The 24,729-nt window shown below is 39.3% G+C and overlaps 1 protein-coding gene and 1 long non-coding RNA gene across 9 annotated transcripts in view; one reads left to right on the top strand and one right to left on the bottom strand.

The window, feature by feature from the left end:
* LOC105284432 overlaps positions 1–24,729 on the top strand; it is a 94,626-nt gene that overhangs the window by 28,668 nt on the left and 41,229 nt on the right. For all 8 annotated transcript variants that reach the window (XM_020033304.2, XM_020033303.2, XM_020033302.2 and 5 more), the window contains 2 exons: positions 1,218–1,914; positions 11,452–11,752. In XM_020033304.2, the coding sequence (XP_019888863.1) occupies positions 11,472–11,752 (281 nt within the window). In that variant the 5' untranslated portion in view covers positions 1,218–1,914; positions 11,452–11,471. The remainder of the gene's footprint in view (positions 1–1,217; positions 1,915–11,451; positions 11,753–24,729) is intronic.
* LOC105284434 lies at positions 13,001–17,462 on the bottom strand. The gene is made up of 2 exons (XR_894876.3): positions 16,036–17,462; positions 13,001–15,841 (listed from the first exon to the last, which is right to left on the bottom strand). It is a non-coding gene; the product is annotated as an uncharacterized LOC105284434 (long non-coding RNA).

Below are 24,729 nucleotides of genomic sequence, written 5' to 3'. Positions count from 1 at the left end.
ATTTCTGGACTTAATGCTATTACTCTTTAATCTATCATAAACTAAGATCGCTATAGCGACAATCATATTTATTATTGAAAAGAAGCATATTTTAATCTTGAATAGAAAATTCGAAAATCTAGATTCAAATAATCTTGGTGCTATCTCATTAATTTTCTCAGAAGGATTTAGATACAAATTTCTAGCAAGTTCAAAATATTCTTGATTTCAGAATATTGTGAGATCTAAAAGACATCTTATTCTATTCTTGTAAGAGAATTTGTAGAATCTGCACAAAACGGCCAATATTTATGTGTTGCAATCGAAAATCGGGAAAGTGTTTCTGTTATTTACAATGAATAAGTGGAAATGTCTTATCTCGAATCTTATTTCTCAAGTAAGTATATTGTATATACTTACATTTCCATATCTTTTAATATTTCTTGCATTGTAAATAACAGAAACACTTTCCCGATTTTCGATTGCAACACATAAATATTGGCCGTTTTATCGGAATAAAGGACGCAGAAGCGCCGAGTCGACGAGCGACTGTGAGAAAATGATGCGTCGACATGGACAAAGCCTACTATAAAGTGGCGCTAATATCAAATTATTCTACATAGAAGAATATATAAGCATAAATTTGTACATGTTACTCTTGTCTCGAGACAGTAAGACAATCTTATTTAATTCGAGAGAGAAGAATCGAAATTACTGATTTAAATTAAAAATTGTTTTATTGTCATATTTTTTATACTTGTAATACGATTAAATTAGTCAAGAATATTTTTCGTCCTGTTATCAGAAATCCTTTCTGAGGGTGTGCTACGTTGACGTTAGAGAACTTATTGGTACACATTTCGGTATTAATAGCAGTCGTGCACATGTCTTTGATTCCTGCGGAACACGTGTCGCGCGTGCGTTTTCTTTATAACGACGCACACGTATATCTGTCGCTCGGTGCAACGCTCTTCGATTAAACAACGCGGTTACTCCGCTCTCGTTTCGCCGTAAAACGAGACTAACGACAACAACGTGACGACACGAGACACTCGAATTACATAATCGAGTCTAGGAGGTTCCCGAACGAAAGATACAAGAACATCGCGATCGCAACACTCGCGCTCTCGCGTTTAAATTTACGCGTCTTCCCGCGCGAACGAACAAATGCGACGACGTTCGCGTCGTTGTCAGCGGTGCGTTAATTCGATGTTCCTTGCAACTCATCCTTTCCGCAGAGATTGCAGCGGAAGCGGCGACACGAAAACGAGGACGAAGAAGAAGAAAAGAAGAAAAGACGAGAGTTTTGGCAGTTCTCTCTCTCTCTCTCTCTCTCTCTCTCACACAGTGTCTACGCATTCGAGTGCGGTGCCGCGTGACAGTGTGTGTGGACGCGTGTGACAGTGAGTTGCCGCGGTGTGCAGTGAGTGGTGAGAGACGGAAGGGGAGGAAGAGGAAGAAGACGGCGAAGCGACGAAGGGTGGAGTAAATACACGGAGCGACGCGACAAAGGGGAAGGAAGTGCAACGAAGGAAGAGGAGGTGCACGAGGAGGAGGAAGAGGTGCAGGTGGAAGGAAAAAGAAAGCGGGCGAAAGGAGACAACTGGCCCTCCTCCGCGCGCGGAGGGATGCGGAGTGAAGTATGCTGAGGAGTAAGCGAGTGGCGCGAGTTTCATGGATCGATCGGTCGATCGAATTTTCTAAATAAGACACGCGCCGCTCCCGCGCGCGCGCGCGCGTGTGTGCGCTGCTGCGTGCACATATGCATACGGGCGCGCGTGTGTGCGTGACCGCTGCACGGAACCGTCGCCGACGTCGTCCTCAGTCGAGCAGGCCGGGTCGGTGAATCGCGCCGCGCCGCGCCGGTGGATCGACCGCCGCCCGCCGCGGGAAACTTCAGATCCGGTTCGCTTTCCACGGCTGACGTCATTACCGGTGAGTCGTTTTTTGTTTTCCTCTTTCTTCCTCCCCCCTCGCCCCCCTCCGCCCCGCTCTTCTGCCGCTGTTATTGCGCCAGCAGACAGCGTGACCGTAGGTCGAACGCGCGCGCGGTTGTTTGTTCTGTATCGATAGGAAATAGCGGAGCACTGCTACTACTATTGTGTTTTTCCACGAATCGAATCGAAATACTGACAGTCCGAGAAACGATTCGAGCGTCGCGATTAAGTGCACAAATTGTACTCGTGGTCCACGTGATTCCCTCATGCTGAATTTTACTCATCTTTGTTTATAATTTTGTAAAATTTCAATCGTGATAATCGATCAACGATTGATCGTTGTACCGTACTACATATACACATTCATTTCTTAAGGTGAGGGGGCAAATCCCCCGATTCTCTAGTGTTGCGTTAATTAGTGCACGTAGGGCCCGCAGGGGGCGTCGCATGCGTGCGGAACACATGCGTGAGGTGTACGCGTCAGCGAGAAAATCCGTAATTACCGTAATTTAACTACAGTGCCCGCAACGTATGAAATGTCACAGGATGGGTACAACTACTACGAAAAAGGCCGATCCGTCAGACCACTGAGTAATGTCATTTTCCTATAATTATTTCGAACTACGCTAGTGATGATTGTTGATATTTTAGGTTAGTTTAGGTTATAGTACAAGGTTCATTCTTGTTATGGACAAATCGTTACTTTACGTATTGATGCTTGAACACGACGATATTATTATGATTATGAAAAGTGACTTATGTAAAATAGCTGTAATGCGATTTTGGAATATTATACTTTTTATTTATTCGATATACGCAGGAAGCCGTTAATCTACAGTTACAGTTGCTGCAGATGATATTTTAGGGCAATTAAGATTCTGATGAACGTCACTAATAAGGGAAATGCTCTACCAAATGTCATTAGTAGGAAATGCTTCCGCTACGTAGTCATCACTAAAAAGAGATTGCTCATTGTTGAGATTGCATAGCATTGTTTACGAAATGTTTCTGGAGGAACGGAGTCACAGTTGCGAGCATTTCTTAGATATAGCTAACGGTGTAACCAGTCATCGATTTAAACTTCTCGCTAGAAGTGTGTGTCTGGTTCTTTTCAAATAATGTACACATGAATATCTTGATGCACGAAGTTGCACCAATTTGGGACATTCATAATATATCTAGATATTTATAGTTAATGATTGTTGGTAAAGAATTTACAACTATATCTTCATCGATTGGTCTATTTAATGCATTATACTATTTATTTCTTAATCATACTTTTATTAATCGTTCATGTTAATTATTATTACAAACAAAATTAGACAAAATTTTAAATTGCAATAAAAAAATTATATTACTACAAATAATAATGAATATTCAAACGCTATGCGCGAACCTCAAGCCATGTCCATTGATAGAAAATTCATGTGTTCAGTATTCACGATTTCAAGTGTGCACACGTGTCTGCTATATTCTTGCTATATGTTGGTACACATGAGCTTCACATTGCCCACTCCGTCTGTCGTTTTTCTCCACCGAGAGCGGAGAAAGATGGCTGGCCGAGCGAGTCGCATAACTCCCGCATCTCTCTTTCTCAGTGCAGTTAGACGAAATGCAGACGCTGACTGGCAAGTTAGCGACGGACAGTTTTAGAGAAAGTTGGAGTGAGGAAAGGATAGACCGTGGCGTATGTAATGAAGGATACCGCTGGCGGGTACCGTTTAGAATAGTAAAACGCTTAATAATTGCTGTCGATGATTTATAACAGCTGGGGTATGTACTCGCTAAACAAATATCTGTACTTCAAACAATGATCGCGAATTTTGCGGACGAGAAACGTTTGAGACGATACGTTTGCATTCTATTCGATGCGTTTCGTATTCTAATAATTTAATAATTTATTCTAATAATTTAAGTTAACACAACGTGCAGGATGCGTTATTGAAGATTAAGTGCGAATATTAAAAATCACTTAATTGGACGAAGTAATTTAATAATACTTGATTGCAAATATTCGATTTTTTAAGCTTTCATTTAATAGTTTTCTAAAATAAATACGTGATTAAAAAGCATGCCGTTCGAATGTAATCAAAATCGCCTGGTTAAACTTTTCATCCAGTATTCGGCATTTACGTGTACTCAGCAGGTAGTTTCCATTTTCCCAACGAGTCGGATTTTGCACTGTGACATTAAGCAATTGGTTACGGCAGCAAAGTTCGGTCGCTTTCGCGTCGAACATATACGCAATAGCGGCAACGTTTTTGCCACGATGGTAGAACTTTTTCTCCCGCGTAGCCGAATTAGATTCCGTGGCGTGCGTCGTGCTTCCGCGGCACCGTCGTCATCGTCGTTCGTGGAGCTTTCTCTCTGCTGCGGTGCTGTAGGTCGGATGTAGGTCCACGTCCAGCATCATTCGCGCGACGTCGGCGCCCTTAATTAATTTACTTTTCCGTTTCCGCATGTTTGCCGCGGCCACGCGAATGCCCTCGGGTGCGTCCCTTGCCTCTCGTATATCTGCCTCCTCCTCCTCCTTTCATAAACGTATTATATAGGACTCTGATATCGATCCACGTTCCAGTATAAAACATAGCCGACGCGACGGAAAGACCGAGACACGAAGAGCGGCGAGCGACAAGCTAGAATGGGACGATGCCGAAGGGGAAAGCACGGAAATAGCAGAGAGGGTGGCTGCACGGGAGAGGGAGAAATACGGTGGAAAAAAAGAAAGCGAAAAGGGAATATATGTAACGAAGGCGGAAGGGCGCCTCTTCAGCGATCTGGGGACAGTCGCCACCGACACGGTGTTCGTTACATTGAACCTTTTTATTGTTCCGATTACGTTCTGATTGAGTAATTACTGTAAGATCTGGAAAGATAGTCGAGACTGACAGGTCGTATAGAGGATCGAAATGAAAACAAGTTGATCACAACAGTAGGAGTATTGGCCGTACAGCCTAAGACCTAGGCGTGTGAACCAGGGATCCCGGAGAGTTCGAGTTCAAATCTAAGGCAGTCTCCTAGTTATTTTTCGCCTCTTACAATTCAGAAGTGAGATAAAATCCGCTACCCCTCGAAGACAGTTGAGATTCATCCGCTATCCCTCGGAGAGGAGGGAGTTGAGAAGCAGCTGGCCGGTAGTGAAGCCTGAACATGGAGGTCGGGACGGACTCAGAGGAGTGAACCAACATGGAGATTGGGAAGGACTCAGAGGAGTGAACCAACATGGAGGTTGGGAGGGACTCAGAGGAGTGAATCAACATGGATGTTGGGAGAGACTCAGAAGAGTGAACCAAAAATGGATGTTGGGAGGGACTCAAGTGGAGTGAACCGACGATTTGGAGACATTCGGGGACGAATGTAATGTCAGGCTGGCCGAGCTGTAAGATCTGGAAAGATAGTCGAGACTGACAGGTCGTATAGAGGATCGGAATGAAAACAAGTTGATCACAACAGTAGGAGTATTGGCCGTACAGCCTAAGACCTAGGCGTGTGAACCAGGGATCCCGGAGAGTTCGAGTTCAAATCTAAGGCAGTCTCCTAGTTATTTTTCGCCTCTTACAATTCAGAAGTGAGATAAAATCCGCTACCCCTCGAAGACAGTTGAGATTCATCCGCTATCCCTCGGAGAGGAGGGAGTTGAGAAGCAGCTGGCCGGTAGTGAAGCCTGAACATGGAGGTCGGGACGGACTCAGAGGAGTGAACCAACATGGAGATTGGGAAGGACTCAGAGGAGTGAACCAACATGGAGGTTGGGAGGGACTCAGAGGAGTGAATCAACATGGATGTTGGGAGAGACTCAGAAGAGTGAACCAAAAATGGATGTTGGGAGGGACTCAAAAGGAGTGAACCGACGATTTGGAGACATTTGGGGACGAATGTAATGTCAGGCTGGCCGAGATGTAAGATCTGGAAAGATAGTCGAGACTGACAGGTCGTATAGAGGATCGGAATGAAAACAAGTTAATCACAACAGTAGGAGTATTGGCCGTACAGCCTAAGACCTAGGCGTGTGAACCAGGAATCGCGGAGAGTTCGAGTTCAAATCTAAGGCAGTCTCCTAGTTATTTTTCGCCTCTTACACTTCAGAAGTGGGATCAAATCCGCTACCCCTCGAAGACAGTTGAGATTCATCCGCTACCCCTCGGAGAGGAGGGAGTTGAGAAGCAGCTGGCCGGTAGTGAAGCCTGAACATGGAGATTGGGAAGAACTCAGAGGAGTGAACCAACATGGAGATTGGGAAGGACTCAGAGGAGTGAACCAACATGGAGGTTGGGAAGGACTCAGAGGAGTGAGCCAACATGGAGGTTGGGAGGGACTCAGAAGAGTGAACCAAAAATGGATGTTGGGAGGGACTCAGAAGAGTGAACCAAAAATGGAGGTTGGGAGGGACTCAAGTGGAGTGAACCGACGATTTGGAGACATTCGGGGACGAATGTAATGTCAGGCTGGCCGAGCTGTAAGATCTGGAAAGATAGTCGAGACTGACAGGTCGTATAGAGGATCGGAATGAAAACAAGTCGATCACAACAGTAGGAGTATTGGCCGTACAGCCTAAGACCTAGGCGTGTGAACCAGGGATCCCGGAGAGTTCGAATTCAAATCTAAGGCAGTCTCCTAGTTATTTTTCGCCTCTTACAATTCAGAAGTGGGATAAAATCCGCTACCCCTCGAAGACAGTTGAGATTCATCCGCTACCCCTCGGAGAGGAGGGAGTTGAGAAGCAGCTGGCCGGTAGTGAAGCCTGAACATGGAGATTGGGAAGAACTCAGAGGAGTGAACCAACATGGAGATTGGGAAGGACTCAGAGGAGTGAACCAACATGGAGGTTGGGAAGGACTCAGAGGAGTGAACCAACATGGAGGTTGGGAGGGACTCAGAAGAGTGAACCAAAATGGAGGTTGGGAGGGACTCAGAAGAGTGAACCAAAAATGGAGGTTGGGAGGGACTCAAGTGGAGTGAACCGACGATTTGGAGACATTCGGGGACGAATGTAATGTCAGGCTGGCCGAGCTGTAAGATCTGGAAAGATAGTCGAGACTGACAGGTCGTATAGAGGATCGGAATGAAAACAAGTCGATCACAACAGTAGGAGTATTGGCCGTACAGCCTAAGACCTAGGCGTGTGAACCAGGGATCCCGGAGAGTTCGAATTCAAATCTAAGGCAGTCTCCTAGTTATTTTTCGCCTCTTACAATTCAGAAGTGGGATAAAATCCGCTACCCCTCGAAGACAGTTGAGATTCATCCGCTACCCCTCGGAGAGGAGGGAGTTGAGAAGCAGCTGGCCGGTAGTGAAGCCTGAACATGGAGATTGGGAAGAACTCAGAGGAGTGAACCAACATGGAGATTGGGAAGGACTCAGAGGAGTGAGCCAACATGGAGGTTGGGAAGGACTCAGAGGAGTGAGCCAACATGGAGGTTGGGAAGGACTCAGAGGAGTGAACCAACATGGAGGTTGGGAGGGACTCAGAAGAGTGAACCAAAAATGGAGGTTGGGAGGGACTCAGAAGAGTGAACCGACGATTTGGAGACATTTGGGGACGAATGTAATGTCAGGCTGGCCGAGCTGTAAGATCTGGAAAGATAGTCGAGACTGACAGGTCGTATAGAGGATCGGAATGAAAACAAGTTGATCACAACAGTAGGAGTATTGACCGTACAGCCTAAGACCTAGGCGTGTGAACCAGGGATCCCGGAGAGTTCGAGTTCAAATCTAAGGCAGTCTCCTAGTTATTTTTCGCCTCTTGCATTACATATAAAGTAAATTCTCGAACTGCGCCGTCACTGGTAAATTTTTCCTTTAAATGCAGGCTCAAGATGAAACTCGCGGGAACGAGCCGATTCGCTGGCTGATAATCTCGTGCCTCACCGATTATGACACGGAGAGTCGAAAGCGTGAAACATCCTGGCGTGACGCGTGCATGACTCGAAGACAAAGAGTCACGCGAGTCGACTAATGATGCACGATAGAAATACGCATGTCGTCGACTTCGTTTCGCTCAGGTTTTTCGCTGAATAGTTCCACTTTAATAGCAAGACGTCCTCGTGATATCGGTCCGAATATCGTTTTTAGTTTAGCACACTAATTGTAAGTGGGACATATATGCTAACAATAAGATTCGCCGTCCCCCTTTTGCGTGCACGGGTGTTTTGATAACTGCGTGGTGGTGGATATGACGTAATGTTCCCCGCATCTCTCTCAAGAGAGATTACTTGTCACCGGCACTCATCCGACTCGTTTACGTTCATTGCGAACGAGATGTCAAATTTAAAGCTAGATCGCTCTTCGAAGTTTTATTACTCTCGCTTTACTTCGATTTTTTATATTCGCTGTACGCTGCGTTCGGAAATGATGATATACTAGATACTATGCAATTTCTTTGTTCAACAGGAAGAAACGGTATGAGCAAATTAAACGATTTTCTCAGATTTTCTAGTACGAGATGTACGACGTACTTGGGCAAAGCAAGAATAATAAATTATCTGAAAAAAGTACTTTCAGGAGAGCTGATTAAAATTTAATATTAAAAATTTAATTACTTTTTGAAGTACATAAAACTGACAATTTTTAATTATTGCTTTTTAGCTTTACGGAAGATCAGAAGTACAAAGACATCAATCTTTGAAATATTGTTCTAATATTTAATAATAAATTATAAGCACAAGGCATTCTCTGCGCGCGAGTGCACAAAGCGGGCATCGCTTTGAATTTGATTTAACAATGAAGCAACTAAATACATTTCCAACAACGATTGAATAGGTTTCCCGTAATTTTACTTGTACAACGATGGGTTTAGCGTGTTCCTGCATTGCTCCAGCCGAACGTCTGCATTACATCGATTCCGCGCTATCGTCTGTGCGAAACTTACGTCACTCGTGAATTTGGTTCGCTCTCGATTCATTCTCCCGGGTGTTTCTCCCGCCCGTCGCGTCGTTCCCGCACATCGATTACTATTAGTGCCGTTATAACGTGACGGCGAGCACGACGTTTATTGCACATCGCGGCGCGGACTTTTCCTTTCTTTGCAGAATTGCAGTGGGTCGCGTGACGATGCTTTGCTGCGGAACGAGCAGACGGCTCATACGAACGGTCCCTACGAATAGTCTATAACGTTGCACTAAACTCCTCGACTGTATGTCGCTTTCTATGGAATCGGTGCCGTACTGTTTTACCCTTCTTTCGTACCGTCGTTAATCTTAATCGCGAGTTAATATCTCGATATGCGTCCGAGGAAAGGAAAACTGATTAAGCTGGATTTTATGTTAAGGCTTGTTTCACTGATAGCATAAACTGTGGTAATTGGTTTCAGTGTATCTTAATGCGACATTAGTGCAAAGCACCTATATTTGCAAGCTTATGTAAAAAGTCCGCAGGTTGAATAGTTTTAGATTTCTGTTTCATTAATAACACAAACTGATAATTCGTTCTAATATGACTTGAGACATAATTAGTACAAAGTATTTTTATTTATGAGTTTGTGTTAAAAACTGTAGATTAAATGTTTTCAGATTTTTGCAAATTTAATTAAAATTTGCGAAGATGTGGGATTGCTTATTTCAGGTTTGATAATTTCTTAAAAATCTCGTTAAAATTACATTGTTATAAGTTTTAAGTGGTTAAGTTGTTGTTGCGATATTTTCTTCTTCCTGGTTGGATACATCTTTCTAACTCCATTTTAGTAACAGGTTATTAAGATATAGAAATTGTTTTCTATCAACGGGACTTTGATTATTCATGATTGAAAAATGTGGTTGTTTTAAATTTCTGGCTTTTTCTAGGACACTGAATCCGATATTTGTATTTCTTAAACGGTTCGATCCTGTAACATTCAAAGCAAACACAACCAATTTCAAGTTTTGACTCTATTTGCATTAAATATTGCATTATTGCAATGTGTATATAAAAAATCTTCTATTTTCTTGGAATATTTATTTTGTGGATCCGACTTTTCATCTATATATTTATAATCTATATATTCATATCAGATATTTAGAAAAATATATTAGCATATTATTGTAATAGTTAATTCAATTAGACAAAGTTTATTCTACTTTAATTAAATATTAAATATTAAACTTGTGATATTTAATATTTATTAAATATTTAAAATCTCAGAGTTTTCGTCCTGAATAAGTTATTAATAGAGAAGAAAATAATTGAATAAAGATTTTACTAGAATGTGGTAAGCAGTACGGTACAAGCTATTTCTCAATACACTTTGATTAAAACATGGACACATAATTTTGTGCACTGTTACGCGAAACTTGTATACTTCTCTGGTTTAGTGTATTTTATTCGTATGCAACTCATCCTTTATCCTCTTCGTTTATCCTAAATATACATTAAGTAAATATTTAACTTTCTTTTCTTAACTTTTATCCATAGTAATAATAAATAGTAATAATAATGAAATGAAGGAGTTCCTATAAACGCAAAACTCATGTCGGTTATATAAGACATTTTAATGTCCACAGTAATATTTAACTCGACTTTTTCAAAAAGTTTAAAAACTTGAGAAAATTAAATTTGATATTAAGGAAATTGAATTTAGAAGGAAAACGAATTTTATCCTTATCTCATACCGATATAAGTTACATCATCGTTACTCAGTGTCTCTATTTCGTAATATATTTCGTAAGGCATCTGAAAATAATCCGTTTTAAATCTTTCTGATGATAAGCTTGATTACTCTAATAATGTAAAGCTGTTGTTTGTCTCTCAAATTATTTTCAATTCTTTACTTTATTATAGATAGATAAAAACGTGCTTTGTGCATTTAAAAAGACTCGGAGTGAATCGGCAAGAAATCGATCGACTTTCCGTTTTGAATGTAACTGTAATTGCATGCTGTGTAATGTACGTTTCTCGCGCGCCCGTGTGCCTTTAATCTCTACCTGCACAATTGATACACCCCTCCATTGCGAAAGGAAAGGCGGTAAATAGACTACGTACGTTTCCGCAATGTCATGACTGGTTGTTATTGATGTATTCAATCTATTCACGTTAGATGGACACATGAAAAACTACATTGATGATAATTGAGTGATATCAGTGACGTATGTATCATTATAATTGATCCACTATTAATAGATCTAGTAGGCATGTCTATTTAATAGTCAGATTTTCCTACAATTGAAACGTTAAAAGGCAACTTTACGTTGAGTCAAGTGGTTTAAACATTGTATGTGAATTGTACAACGCTTGCTTTTTCAAGAATATCTTTTCTACTTTTACATAATCACACAGTAATCGAGTTTGTAATCGTCTAACACATTTTAGGTCTTTATCAGAGAAATAACTCTAGTAAATGTAAATGCAAACATAAGCGATGTTCTATAATCTGGATTAATACATCTAGTTTAAGTTACATAAATTCTATAATAGTTCTTTTCAACAAATTTCATAGAATTTGATATGATTTTGATAAAGTTTTGTTTCTTGTTTCAACCTTCAAATTTCACGCAGTAGATTGTTGAAAGAACTTCACAGTAATACTTCCAGGAATATTTTCTAAAGGGTGATTTATCTGTTGCAGTTCACAATGCGCTAGGGGTGATGGAGACAGTGGGCAAGCAAGTCCAGGTAGTGAGTGGACTGGGGGTGGGGGGTCCAGTGGGTCCTGTGGGCCCAGTGGGAGGAGATCTGCACCATCATCATCACCCTCACCCGCACGCCCTTCCTCCGCACCCGCACCCCCACCCCCATGGTCATCCCCATGGGTCTCATGGCCACTCGCTCGTCGGCGCGACGTCGAACCCCGGCAGAGGTCAGGCTCAACCACCGGCTTCGCATAATCAACATGTACCTGCGAGGTCCACTCCCGTACAACTGCATAGGTAAGTCTTTTTTTCTCTTCTTATGTATATAAATTATTAGAAAGTCTCTTCTATATTGAAGAGTTGGCTTGTCGTTTGTTTAACGAGTTATTCTCAATTCACTCTTGCTCGCACGATGGCAAAGAATGTTCTTTCGATGAAATGAAAATGAAACTCAGGAGGAACTATTCGATTGTTTAATTTGATTTATTCTCTTTTCTAAAAATAAATTTTCCAAACAAATTTTCTTAAAACAGGGAAATAAATTAGTTGCTTATTAGGATTGCGTCAGTGTAATCGAAATTGTGTAAGATACTAAGTCGTTCATACGTGCACATGGTCGCTCGATGCGTTAAGTGTGGTACAGAGACACAAATGGAAAGCCGATACTACCGGCACACAGCGTGGCATGTGTATTTTATAAAGGAAAGTCCGACGTCAGTGATGGCTAGAAACGTTCATAGAATGAAGTAGGAGGAAAAAATATGACAAAGACGAGAAGAGAATGCACAAGACCTGTGTTGGCATTGGTATCAGGCATTGTATCTGTGCGAGTTGGTCTGTCTAGAAACGCTCTTTCAGAACAAAACGTGAACCGTTGATTTTTTTAGACATCTACTTTTTAAACAGACTTGCAGGTACCTGTCATAAAAACTGCATACCTTCACAGAACAGTCGTGTGATTACTATACATATATGTATCCATTTAGATTTGCCGGTTGAAATTCATTGCTCATAAAGAATGCATCCGCGTTTTCTTGATCAACTCTACCATCATAAAGTTGCAGTACAAGAGAATAAAGATGTCCCGTGGGCTTCTGATTGCAGAAGTGTTCCATTACGACGCATAATAAGTAATGGCAAGCAGTAAAAGTCGGCATTACGTAGTCACTGTGCTAGTTATCTCGAAACGCGCGTCATCGTGATCTCAATTGCATTTCTTACGTCTCGAAATTATTGGTGCTGTTATCACGAAAAAGAGAAAAAGATAGCAATTGTGCAAATTCCTGTGATGTGATAGAGAATTGCTCCAAGATTAATTTGCAAATAGTTTTTTCTTATTTCTGTCTCAAGGAAAATTATGCTATTAAGTAAGAGGGATGAATTATAAGTACATCAATTACTTTTGTGAATCAAATAAGCGAAAGAGTATTTTGAGACGATGACAGGTCTTTGAACTATAAAAATTGGACACAAGGCAATTTCTGATACTTTAATACTAAATTGCAAACTTACATCATAGTGATAAAAATATTTGCAAACGTTTTCTTGGGTTTGCGGATGTACTTTTTTTATGGAACAAAATTATTAAACAGTAATCGTGATCAATTGATCGTAATGATCAAACATTGTTGCACTAATTAGTTTCATCGTATTTTGATGGTCCTTATCTTGGACCCTTCGCAGTCGGAACTTGAATTAAGTAATGTCTCAAGATTTTTATAGACGCAATTATATAAAATAAGAATACCTAATTGCTTTAATGTTCATTCGTTATACTTAATCTTAATGATTGAATGGAATTATATAGTTACATTAAATTGATTGTGAAGTTGCATATATTATGTCTTTTACGTGTGAAAAATTTTTACAATTAATAATATATATCTTTATAATAAGAATTCTGAAAATTTACATTTCTTAAGAACTACATGTATCTACATGTATCAAAACATGGAAAAGCCGGGACTTGTTTTATACAAGCACATATGAGTTGTAGTACTATTCAGTGACCGAAGAATATTACAGTGATACATAAGCTTCTACTTATGTAAGCCTTAAGCTTTAACTTAAGCTTCTTATTATATAAGCTCATGGCTTAGTAGAAGCTTTTGCTACGACGGTTTCTTTCTAAATTTATCATTGACGAGTCACAATTAAAATCAAAATCAAAATATACTTTTTATTAAATTGATAAAATATTATTTGATATGAGAAAAGCTTTTAGAAGCTTTATAAAAAATTCAATAATTTCGTAGAACGTAAATTTGTAAGTAGTTTATTATAAATAATTTAATTTTTACATGGCATCTTATACTGTCTATCTGAAATCAGGAAATTCGCAAGACTTTTATTCTCGTTACTCGTTACGCCTGCGGGCGCTCAAATGTTTATGAATAAAGATATGAGATCATTATGACCTTTCTACACGGTGTCTTGCATCGCACAAAAGCGTACGATGGCGAACGGATGCTTTGAGAACAAGAGAACGTTGCGACGTGACGCGACTACAGCTTTTTCCTTCAAGTACATAACGCTTCTATGTGTACATGTGTCACTGTGTATATTGGCATTTGTAGTTGATGCAGTGACGCTAAGTACGTCTCCGAGAAAAATATTGATTAGGAACAATGTTCTTGCGCGCATACATCAAACCGTCCAATGACAAATGACTGATTTTCAATTTTTGTAGATATCTGAAAATTTTTATGGCAGTCCTGAAAGTATAAATCTAACATTCTCTTGTGAAAGATAATCAATATTGTTTTGTTAACACATTTTAAACTCATGTGATCTCTATTCAGTGATTTAACTAATTTTTACTCAAACTTGTAAATGTTATAAGTTATTGAACATTGGCTATATATTTGTCCCTATAGATAAATCTTGTCAGTAGTGTTTGGATAAAACTGAGATGTAAAGTTATTTATTAAATATTACTCTTGTTCTTAATTAAAGAGATTGATTGAAATCTGTTAACGCACTATCAATTACATTACACGCTTGTCAATCTATTTAACGACGACGATACATCAAAGTATATTTTTATCATACAAGACTACAGGCTACTGGGAAAAATGAGATATTTTTGCTTGAGACAACGCAATCTGCGCGAAGTTTTAGCTGCGGTTATATAAGTGTCGTGCAGCTTAGAATACACTTTATGTACTGCGAGCCTCTTGGCTCCATTTGCATCGTATTTTAAGCCTATTACATAGCGAAGAATGCACGACGCCGGGAAATTTGTGGATATATGCACAATACGGAATTACAAATTCCGAAAGAAAAGATATTCAAGAAAGATAGGCGTAGCACGTGCTGTTCATTTCTAAAACAGTAGCACTAATACCGAGCAGTATCTCTTGTTTTTATTGTAATATGCGCACAAACGCGGGGTTATCGACTTTAGCAAAGTTGTTTAAAAATCTTGGAATATCAACGTCAAAAGATTATAAGAAACTGGCATACTCTATATTTGCACCCGTCCACTCATTAGAAATAATTGCTGTGGAAAAATTTCTCGCAAGTAGTTATTGATGAAGTATTTATTATGTAAAGCAGCATAGAACAATTAAAATTTGTTTTAATGATATACTTTGTGTATTTTGCAACAGTCTGAATATTAATGATGAGCATTAAATTTTTCAACGAGAACTTTTATTGTATTCTCGTAAAAGATTTATTTATTGACAATATACGTTTTTAGTATTGTATCTCACGTATATTAATAATAATTATAATATTAGAAATTCAAGAGAATGTTTCTTGGGAAATTCCAGAGAATGTTTTTTGTGTGTCATATAAAGAAGCATTTCACTATTAACATACAAGCACAATACATTTGTTTAAGTATACGGAGTTTAATTATCCGTGTATTGTTAATAATATATTTATCCTGTTAATCTGAATTACATTGTTTTATTATTAATTAATCATTATTTAATTGCCATCCACATTTGCAATAGACTACTATTAAAAAATAATATGGAAAAATTGTTAGATAAAGACCAACATTTCTTTTGCGTTTGCAAAACAATTACTGCTATTAATCTAATATCCTTTTGACTGGGAAATGAGATTACATGTACTTGTACATTTTATTACAGATATGATAAGTTTTTTTGTTTTTACATAAACTATGCGATAATTATAATTCTTATTGCATCGGAGAGATTGAAACTTTTAATACGTATAGCGAACTATATTTTTATCTATCTAGTTTATGACCTCGAAGCACCTTTGAAAACTCGCCAAATCAAAAATACAAAATCTTCAAAACGACGTCTCTCCAGGATATCTAGAGTTGTCACATAAATGTATATGGCTCGATACATTCTGCTCACGTTTATCTGCCTTCCTACTTTTTTATGATTTATTGTCGTATAAAACCTATGACGTGATAAAAAAAGACACGATTTGTGTCAAAGATACAAAAATGTGCAGAATGTGTGTTTTCTTGTGACAGGGGAGTGTATGTGTAATATACACGATCACGCAATATAAAATTAGTAAATAGACTGAATATAAAATATAAAATTAGTAAATGTACTGAATTTGTCACATGAACTTAACTAATTTCTTACCTAGAAAAAGACGAAAAGTATTGAATAAGCTCTATTATGATTTATGCTTGTAGAAACAGATGAGTAAATTAATTCCGCTAATTGTTTATTTTATTCCACATTTCTGTTACGTGTCAAGTACGAGATGTTACATGTTGTTAAACTGTGCTTCATCAAGAGTGGCAAAATTATTCCGCCGTTTTTATTCACCACACGTCCTTCTTACTCATCCAAAGAATGAGTATTTCCAGCAGTAACAGCAGAACGTAGCTCATGTTAGCACGCGCAACCTAACCTAAATCTAATCACGCTTAACCGCGCAGCGTCAGGCGCATGCGTGTCGCGCGCCGCCACTGCTGCCTGCTACCTGTCGATTCTAACCTCAAGCGTCAACGTTGCGTGTTGATCTTTAACCTCGCAAATCTCGTGATCGCAGTCTTCGAAAAGATCTGACAGTCGCTTGAAGTCGAGTCGAGTCGAATCAGTGTGTTGGGATTTGCGGGCTGTTACGCGAGCATGGTGTTATCGCCGACCGTGAGATGGAATTGTGGAATGCATGTAAAGAGAATGCGTTCGGTGCGTACGAGGAATCTCTCCTGAAAGCCAAGGTTACGCGTTTGCACGATGAAGTAAGTCTGCAGAGATATTCCCGTTAATCGCGCTTCAGCAGGCTTTCGCGATTTCACGAATTGTCCCATTCCGTAAGTGCGCTCTTGGAATCTTAACTTAGCGACTAGCTTAACCACGTGAGCCAAGTGCAACGGTGTTGTCGACGAAATATGTCTCGTGCGGATATACATTTATTCACAATTTCATGCTTTTCTGTCTTTGCGATCAATTTTTATATAGAGAAGGAAACAGGTTATCTTATTTATCTTATTTATCTGCTTTGCGAGATATCCCGTATTCTTACTTCCTTTTTTGCTTCTATAATCGCTAAAATCAAGTATTATATGATGTATCTTTCGATACAATCGAGCATTCAGTGATTAAATTTCGGATGTGCGAGAGCGAGTTCTGGCGGCGCGGGAAAGTGGTGAGGTTAGGTTCAGCAGTCTATATTTAACTAATCGACTCGAAAGACTGAAGCAGGATGGAGATGAGAGGAGAGAAACACGACACACACACACACACACACACACACAAAACACGCTGTGTTGTATATACGTTGCAAGTCAAAGGTATGAACGGCGAGTGAACGATAAGGATAAGTGACGATGATATGCGATAATTTCGAATAAACGTATGTATGTACATGTACATTAAGCGAATGCTCGCTCTCAATGCTTGATGTATTCATAAGTCTGTAGCACGCTTCTGCAGAGTAATTCGATTCTCGCATATCGGTTGTGATATCACTGCTCGTGCGCTGCTCTCTTTCCCTCTCTCTCTCTTTTTTTTCAACACATTTGTTTTTATAATAGTGTATTATATGGGAAGAATATTTTCAAAAATAGTAATATAAGATTGCATTGTTTTGTATTTTTTAAATAATAGAGGAAAGTCCCCGATTATGAGATACCATATCGATTTTGCCGAATGTAAGGAAATCTATAGGCAGAATTTTAAAATGTAATACGTTCTCTTGAAGAGAATTTAATAAGCTTTAGGTTGGTCAAATGAAAAATCGAATTTAAATATTATTTTTTCTGAAAATTAAACAAATTTGAAAAAAGAGCTTTACGCAGAATCGAGAAAGTGTGCTCCTAATATAAGATACCTCGAGAAATCGGTGTTAAAAGTGCAAAATACATCAGTATTGCAAGTAAAAAACTTTATTAGATATTTTTATAAAAATACTGCTGCCACAGCCTTCGCCAAATCTTCACGATTCCACTGTCGACGCTTCCTCGTTTCTCTAACCTCCATAGTCAGATTCTATAAAAATTAAATACACAAAAATTCGTAATATAAATTCGTATTAACTTTTCTTTAACCTTAACGTAGTATTTTCTTTCTTTTTATTACACTACATACTCTTCATATTCGAGCAACAATTATCTCATATTAAGAGTGCCCTGAATATCTCATTGTACGAGCCACGCACCCAGCGGTTCCGCGATCATGAAATCTAACCTCTACAATTAAGCAATTCAACAAATCGCGTATTTTCCTGTTACTACGATTCTACTCTATCATTGCATACTGAATTTATTGCCAACCATTTCTTTATTATGTAATAAACAAGGTTTAAAGACTTACCTTAAGTTCCTTTGACATGTTCACAATTTCACAAACCTTTTCTTGCAAAAGCTAAACGCAATAACGAACAATGAATTTTTCACTAAATACATTTTACACCAAGAGTAATAAGTTTATGGTGGAATTAACAGATGGTACTCAATAATTTAGCAGAAACTCCAGTATCTCATTAGGAGCATATCTCATAATAGGGGATTCTCCTCTATTTATTGTATTAAAAAACAATTACTTTTTAGTAAACTTGAAGTTAACTTTGAAGACCGAAATTAGAGATGAAAATACATTGGAATAATTCGCTAATTTTATATGCGTGGCATATTTTTATTTCGATAAATTATAAATAATTGCGACAATCTTGACTAATTCCTTCTTCTTTCTTTTTTCTTTAATTCGATCGCACAAGAGAGATAGCTGCGCGAAATAGGTCGAACCGTCATGTTTCGCTAGAACGAGTTACATGTATCTAAAACGGAGCTGGGTCGTGCTATTAAGAACTGAAGGAAGCATCGATGGAACGATTGATGGCGTGTTTAAAATGGGCACTGTCGTTAATGTCTGTTGTTGCAAAGAAGGTTGAGAGAAAGATTGCTGTTTGGAAATTCTAATATCGATGTTTGTGGAAAGTATAATGTACTACTGAGAACGCCATGAGGATTTAGCATGTCATTGATAACTTAGACTTTCATTTACGCTCGGTCTTCAACGTGTTTTCTCTCTCTCTCTCTCTCTCTCTCATGCTCTCACATGTTTCATACGAGTTATGTACTATGTAGTATACATGGGCTATCGATCCTAATGCTTCTCCCTCTATCTCTGCTTTCTCGATCTCCTTCTCCCCCCCCCTTTCTCTCTCTCTCTCTCTCTCTCTCTGCATTCGTATTTCTGTTTCTCTCTTGTGAAATGAAGTGAGACGCGCAATATCACGATATATGCTCGATGAACCATTTTCTCTTTTTATCTGATACTAATGTTCGCTATTTTTGCATCATTATCAAGATTTGCACAAATTTCTTGCGAGATCTCGGCTACATCGACCTTTCACACATCACTCAAGATATGTCAGAATTTATTTCCTGATACTTCTAACGAAATAATCTTTGAATTAAGATATCAATGTTATAAAAAGGCAATAATTTATTATATAGTAATATTATGTTATATAGGCATAATAATAATATAAATATGTAAAACAATTTTGTATGTGAAGTTGAAATATTTTTTATTATTACATTTAAATCTAGTCTTTATTCCGATATTATATCGGCTTATTGAAAATTTATTATATTGCCAATGCATCGTGAGCAAATTTGTGACAAGAACTCACAATCTGAATATTCCTCATGCAGTTCATGCATTATGCTTTCTTCTTTGATTTTTTATTTCTATTCTGAACTGAAACTGAAGTGGGAATAAATGAATTTTAGATGGTTGGTTAATTTTTAATTACACTGGGCTGTACATCTAAAACTACTTAAATATTGAAGCATATATTTAGCTTATTTCAATGTTTCTATTTCCGCGCTCATGAACGAATAAACTGTAGCAACATTAACATTCGCTTTATTCGTTTCATCCGGACGGCCAAATGTATCGGTTAAGAGTGCACGAAATAAAGTCGTGATAGCCGAAACTTAATGATTCGCCGTAAAGTGAAACGTCCGCAACGTCGGCATTGGCGCTTTGCGTTTGCAATCGTCATCGTCGCGACGACGACGACGACGACGATGTCGATACGTACGTGCCGCGCGTTGCGCTCACCGCATGCGTGGTGCATGCGCGCGCGCGCGTAGGTATTCGTGTGCGAGTGTAACTCGTACACGCGCGCAGCACTCGCTCTCTTCACGCTGACCTATACATGTAACGACGCCTATCGCGCGCGCATCACTCGTCAGAGGGAGAAAGAATAGATGACATAGGCTGGAGTGGGGGAGTGGGGAAATATCAGGAGTAAGGGGGGAAGAAGACGGCTTGCTAGAGGTGGGAGGGGTCAGTGACCGTTACGTCATCAAGAGCTCATAGTTGAGGAAGAGCCATCGGTCGTCGAGCGAAATGTCGATTTCGATCGCCGGTTCTCGAGGTATCGAGGAAGGACAGGCAGGCAACATTTCTCTGAGGTTGCAAGGCCCGCCCAGAGGCATGAAAATTACTGGACTGTAGTAGGTTATTTCCGACTTGCTCACCTAGATAGGATAATTTTCTGGCATAACGGCCGGAAAGATGTAAATCAAGCGAGCTAGAGAATTTCAGATCATGAACAATGAACGCACTGATAGGATTTTCAATTTTGTAAGAGATTCTCGAGGACAGTGTCAACTCGAATTGTGCTTGTGCGAGTGCAAGAATATTCTGAAGCTTCAATATACAGGGTGTTTCCTAAGTAAGTAGACAAACTTGAGGAGGATATTCCTTGGCTTATTTTAAGAAGAAAAGGTCATATAAACATATGTCCTAAACTGCTTTGTTTTCCAAAAAAAGTACATCACTGTTTTCGTTCACTTTTCGTTTATTATAGAACAGTTTGTGTTATTGCAAATGAAACAAATGAAAAACAATAGTAACCAAAAAGAAAAATTATAACGAAAAAGAAAGTAGTAACTAAAAAGAAAAATAATAACATCACAGTAACTGCTGAAAATGTCCACCTGCAGCCATGATACACGCCTCAACTCTCCTTTCCATTGATTGACGTACACGCTCAAAAATAAAAAAGCAGTTTAGGACATACGTTTATATGACCTTTTCTTAAAATAAGCCAAGGAATATCCTCCTTAAGTTTGTCTACTTACTTAGGAAACACCCTGTATATTAACCGGTAAAATAAATTTGTTTTATTAGAACCGCAGCGTTTATCATTTTCTTGGTTTTCCAAAAAATTCGTTTTTTATTATCTTATCAATTATATCTTGATATTCATGCAAAGCGCGTATCTTGCTCGATGTAGAGTACGACGTAGAATTCCTAGCGTGGTAAGAGCGTTTTGGAGATACGACTGGTACGCTCTATTTCACGTGTGTGTTTCTTTAGAGCATTCTCATTGACGTCGAGTTTCAATTCGTTCTAAGAAATTGAGAAAACATGCTCGCAGTCATTATATGGAAGCACTTTCGTATTTTTGTTGTAGACAATAATAACGTTACTATAGATTTATCTCATACAGATTTTAGTTTTTAATTTCACATATTGTAATAATTGAATCTCGACCAAAGTTGAATTATATATACAATTAAATATGTATTTCGTACAATAATTAAATAATATCATCATACATATAGTTTAATTACGATATTGCATTTCGTATTCAGATTTCTAGGTAATCTAAATATTTTACTAAATTTCGAATGATCTCGGTCACCCATCCTCCGTTTCGTTCGTGTTGTAAAAGAGCAAAAAAACAGTGGCCGTCGCGGTTGACAACGAACCCCCGTCCGTCACCGATTAACCTTCCGCCGTAATCCGTTAGCAAGTGGCGCGGGAGACTTTCCCCGACCTCCGTTTCGGTGCTTGATGGGGTCCACACGCCGTCTCACCGCGGCGAGCCGGCAACAAAGCGGTGCGCGTTGTAACGTCGCACTCTCGAGAGCCGAGCGCAGGCGGCGGCGCATTCACCCTTGCAGCGCGCGCAGCGCGCATGCGTGAGTGCTGCACGCTGTTGCAGCTCCGACACGCGGGAGCGCACTTGCCGTGCGCTCGCGAGCGCCCCCGTCCCGCTCGCCTCGTACCGCTTTCCGCGTAGCCGCGCACGCGTAGCGGGTTTCTGCCACGTGTGGCGCACTACCGCCGAAACGTCATTGTCCGCCGCGTACGCTGCCGCGCGGAACGCCAATGGCAACTATCCCGGCGCGAATCGTACTTCAGGCGTCACGCGATTGGTCGGTTGTTCGGTGCCGCACGGCACCTATAATTTCTCCTTCGGTTTTCTCCATTGACATAGGAATACATGGACGGAGCCTGTGCTACGAACTTAGGCAAGGGGGGTTATGAGATTTGCGGTAAGGAGAGGCTGCTGGCAAATCGGGCGAGTTCGGCTGTTCTCGACATCGCCCGAATGATACTTGATAAAGTTTTGTAAAGTTATGATACTGAAATTACATGTACGATGAGTTATCGTGTTGTGTCGGAATGTAGCAATCGCATTAATGCAAAAGGAAAAATTGGCAACAACTTATGAAAGAAAATGATCCGAAAATTTCTTTTCATCTGTAAGTAAAATACATACAATTGTAGGTTATACCAATGCCGGTAAAACGTTTCAGATATTGTTATGTGTTTATTATTATATTCATATGAACAATTGTTCGATAACAGTTTTTCATTTATAGTTATTATAATTCATATATTATTATTAAATATATGAATTAATAAAAACTATAAATGAAAAACTGTTATCGAACAATTGTTCATATGGATATAATAATAAACAAGCCAAAATTCTTTCTTAACGCAATAATAATAAATTTAAATAATAATAAACACATAACAATATCTGAAACGTTTTACCGGCATTGTGTATAACCTACAATTGTACGTTTTACTTACAGATGAAAAGAAATTTTCAGACCATTATTTTCTTTCATACGTTATTGCCAATTTTTCCTTTTTGCATTAATGCGATTGCTACATTCGACACAACACAATAACTCATCGTACATATATATACAGGGTGTCCCGGGTTTTACAGATAAACTGCGGGAGCATATTCTACCAGTGGAAATAAGAAAAAATTCTTATATCGAGTTTGCTTAGAAATGCTTTATTACAAAGTTATAAACCAATATTGAAAAGAAATATGAGACAAGTAACAACGGATTTTTTCACAAAAATAAAAATTATCTACGCAATGATTTAGTGACGCATTTCAAAATGTTGTCCTTGCGCATCGATACAAGCTAGACACCGACGTAGTACAGAATTTGTTACGGTACGACATTCCTGACAATTTTGTTGCATCTCAGTGACTGAATTAGTAATTCGTTGCTTTAAATCTATCTGGTACTCTCCTGTCAGGAAATCTACGTTGATACTCTCGTACGGCAGCTCGTGCATTTCCGTCACAGAATCCGTACACGAAATGAATATCGGTGTATTCCTCATTTGAAAACACTTTTGGCATTCTGATGGTAATTGCTAGTTGACACGACGATTGAAATCTAACAGCTACTGTTGTGAAAGTACAATCATACTGAATCGTTTCAACATAGTGAACATGAATACATGTGAATACACGTAACATAAACATCTTCGACCTTCCAAATTCTACACTATGTTCCGTCGTTACTTATCTCATATTTCTTTTCAATATTGGTTTATAACTTTGTAATAAAGCATTTCTAAGCAAACTCGATATAAGAATTTTTTCTTATTTCCACTGGTAGAATATGCTCCCGTAGTTTGTCGGTTAAAACCCGGGACACCCTGTATATCACTAGCGGAACCGAACATACCCGAACAGCCGAAGTTACACGAAGTGCCAGTGCTCTCCCCTTACCGCTAATCTCAGCTTCCCCTCGTAAAAGGCTCCGTCCATATATTCCTATGTCAATGGTTTTCTCCCCCCCCCCCCGTAATCCTTTTTTCTTTCGCGGTACTTCCTCTTCCTTTTATCAGCTCAGTGGTCCTTTCTTTTCGCGTACCGGCCAGGGTCCCTCCCTTCACCTAGATCTAATTTGAGCGACTACACACAGCGGATGGCTTGTATGCAAAGCCGAGACACTCTCGCGAGACGGCTTTGTGCGTCTCGTGCTATGGGAGGAGCGCGCGTCATGGTAGTCAGCACGGACAGCGTCTGCAGCGGTAATCCGCGTTGCTGCGGCGACAGGTTGAACTCATAATTGATCTAGTGAAGCGAAATTGCGTCTGCTGTATGGTATGATTTTGGATAGGCACCCCTTTTTAGATACATATAGACAGAATCACGGAGGACTAGAAATTATATCGCAAAAATCAATCAAGTGTTGTTTTGATGTTACACCTCATTAAAACCTATGTTCCTTCATCGTCCTAATTTTTCTAATTTTAAATGTGGGAATTTTACAAACTACTATTAGAAGATAGTGTATCTTTAGGTAAATACTATGAATCCAGGTTTCCACAGCTGCGGAAAGTCAGAGAGGCTCACCTTTGCTTTATCAGCTGCTAGATGTCGATAATCTCTTGCGAGTATTGTCACTCAGGACGATGACTCGCTTCAGCGAGATTCGATCGATGGGGAACTTTGCGAAATAAAATGTTCACGAGGGAAATAGAGAGGTGCCAGGATAGAGATTGATGCTAGGTGCGAGCATTATTCGCAAAATAAGACCGCTTAATAAAATATGACGTTCTGCATGGATGTTTAAAGCTAGAAATAGGTTACTTTTTCCACTGATGGATGTCTTAAAACATTGAATTGAGATCGAAGAGAGATAATTTTTAGGAAAAAGATTTGAGAAAAAAAGACCGTTAGCTATTGATTTTATATATACATATATGTATGTATGTGTATGTTGTTTGGGCCGCTGCAATGAAATGCTTCAC

The sequence above is a fragment of the Ooceraea biroi genome, chromosome 14, assembly GCF_003672135.1.
Source record: "Ooceraea biroi isolate clonal line C1 chromosome 14, Obir_v5.4, whole genome shotgun sequence".
Lineage (NCBI taxonomy): Eukaryota > Metazoa > Arthropoda > Insecta > Hymenoptera > Formicidae > Ooceraea > Ooceraea biroi.
This window is presented reverse-complemented; position numbering and strand designations above follow the sequence as displayed.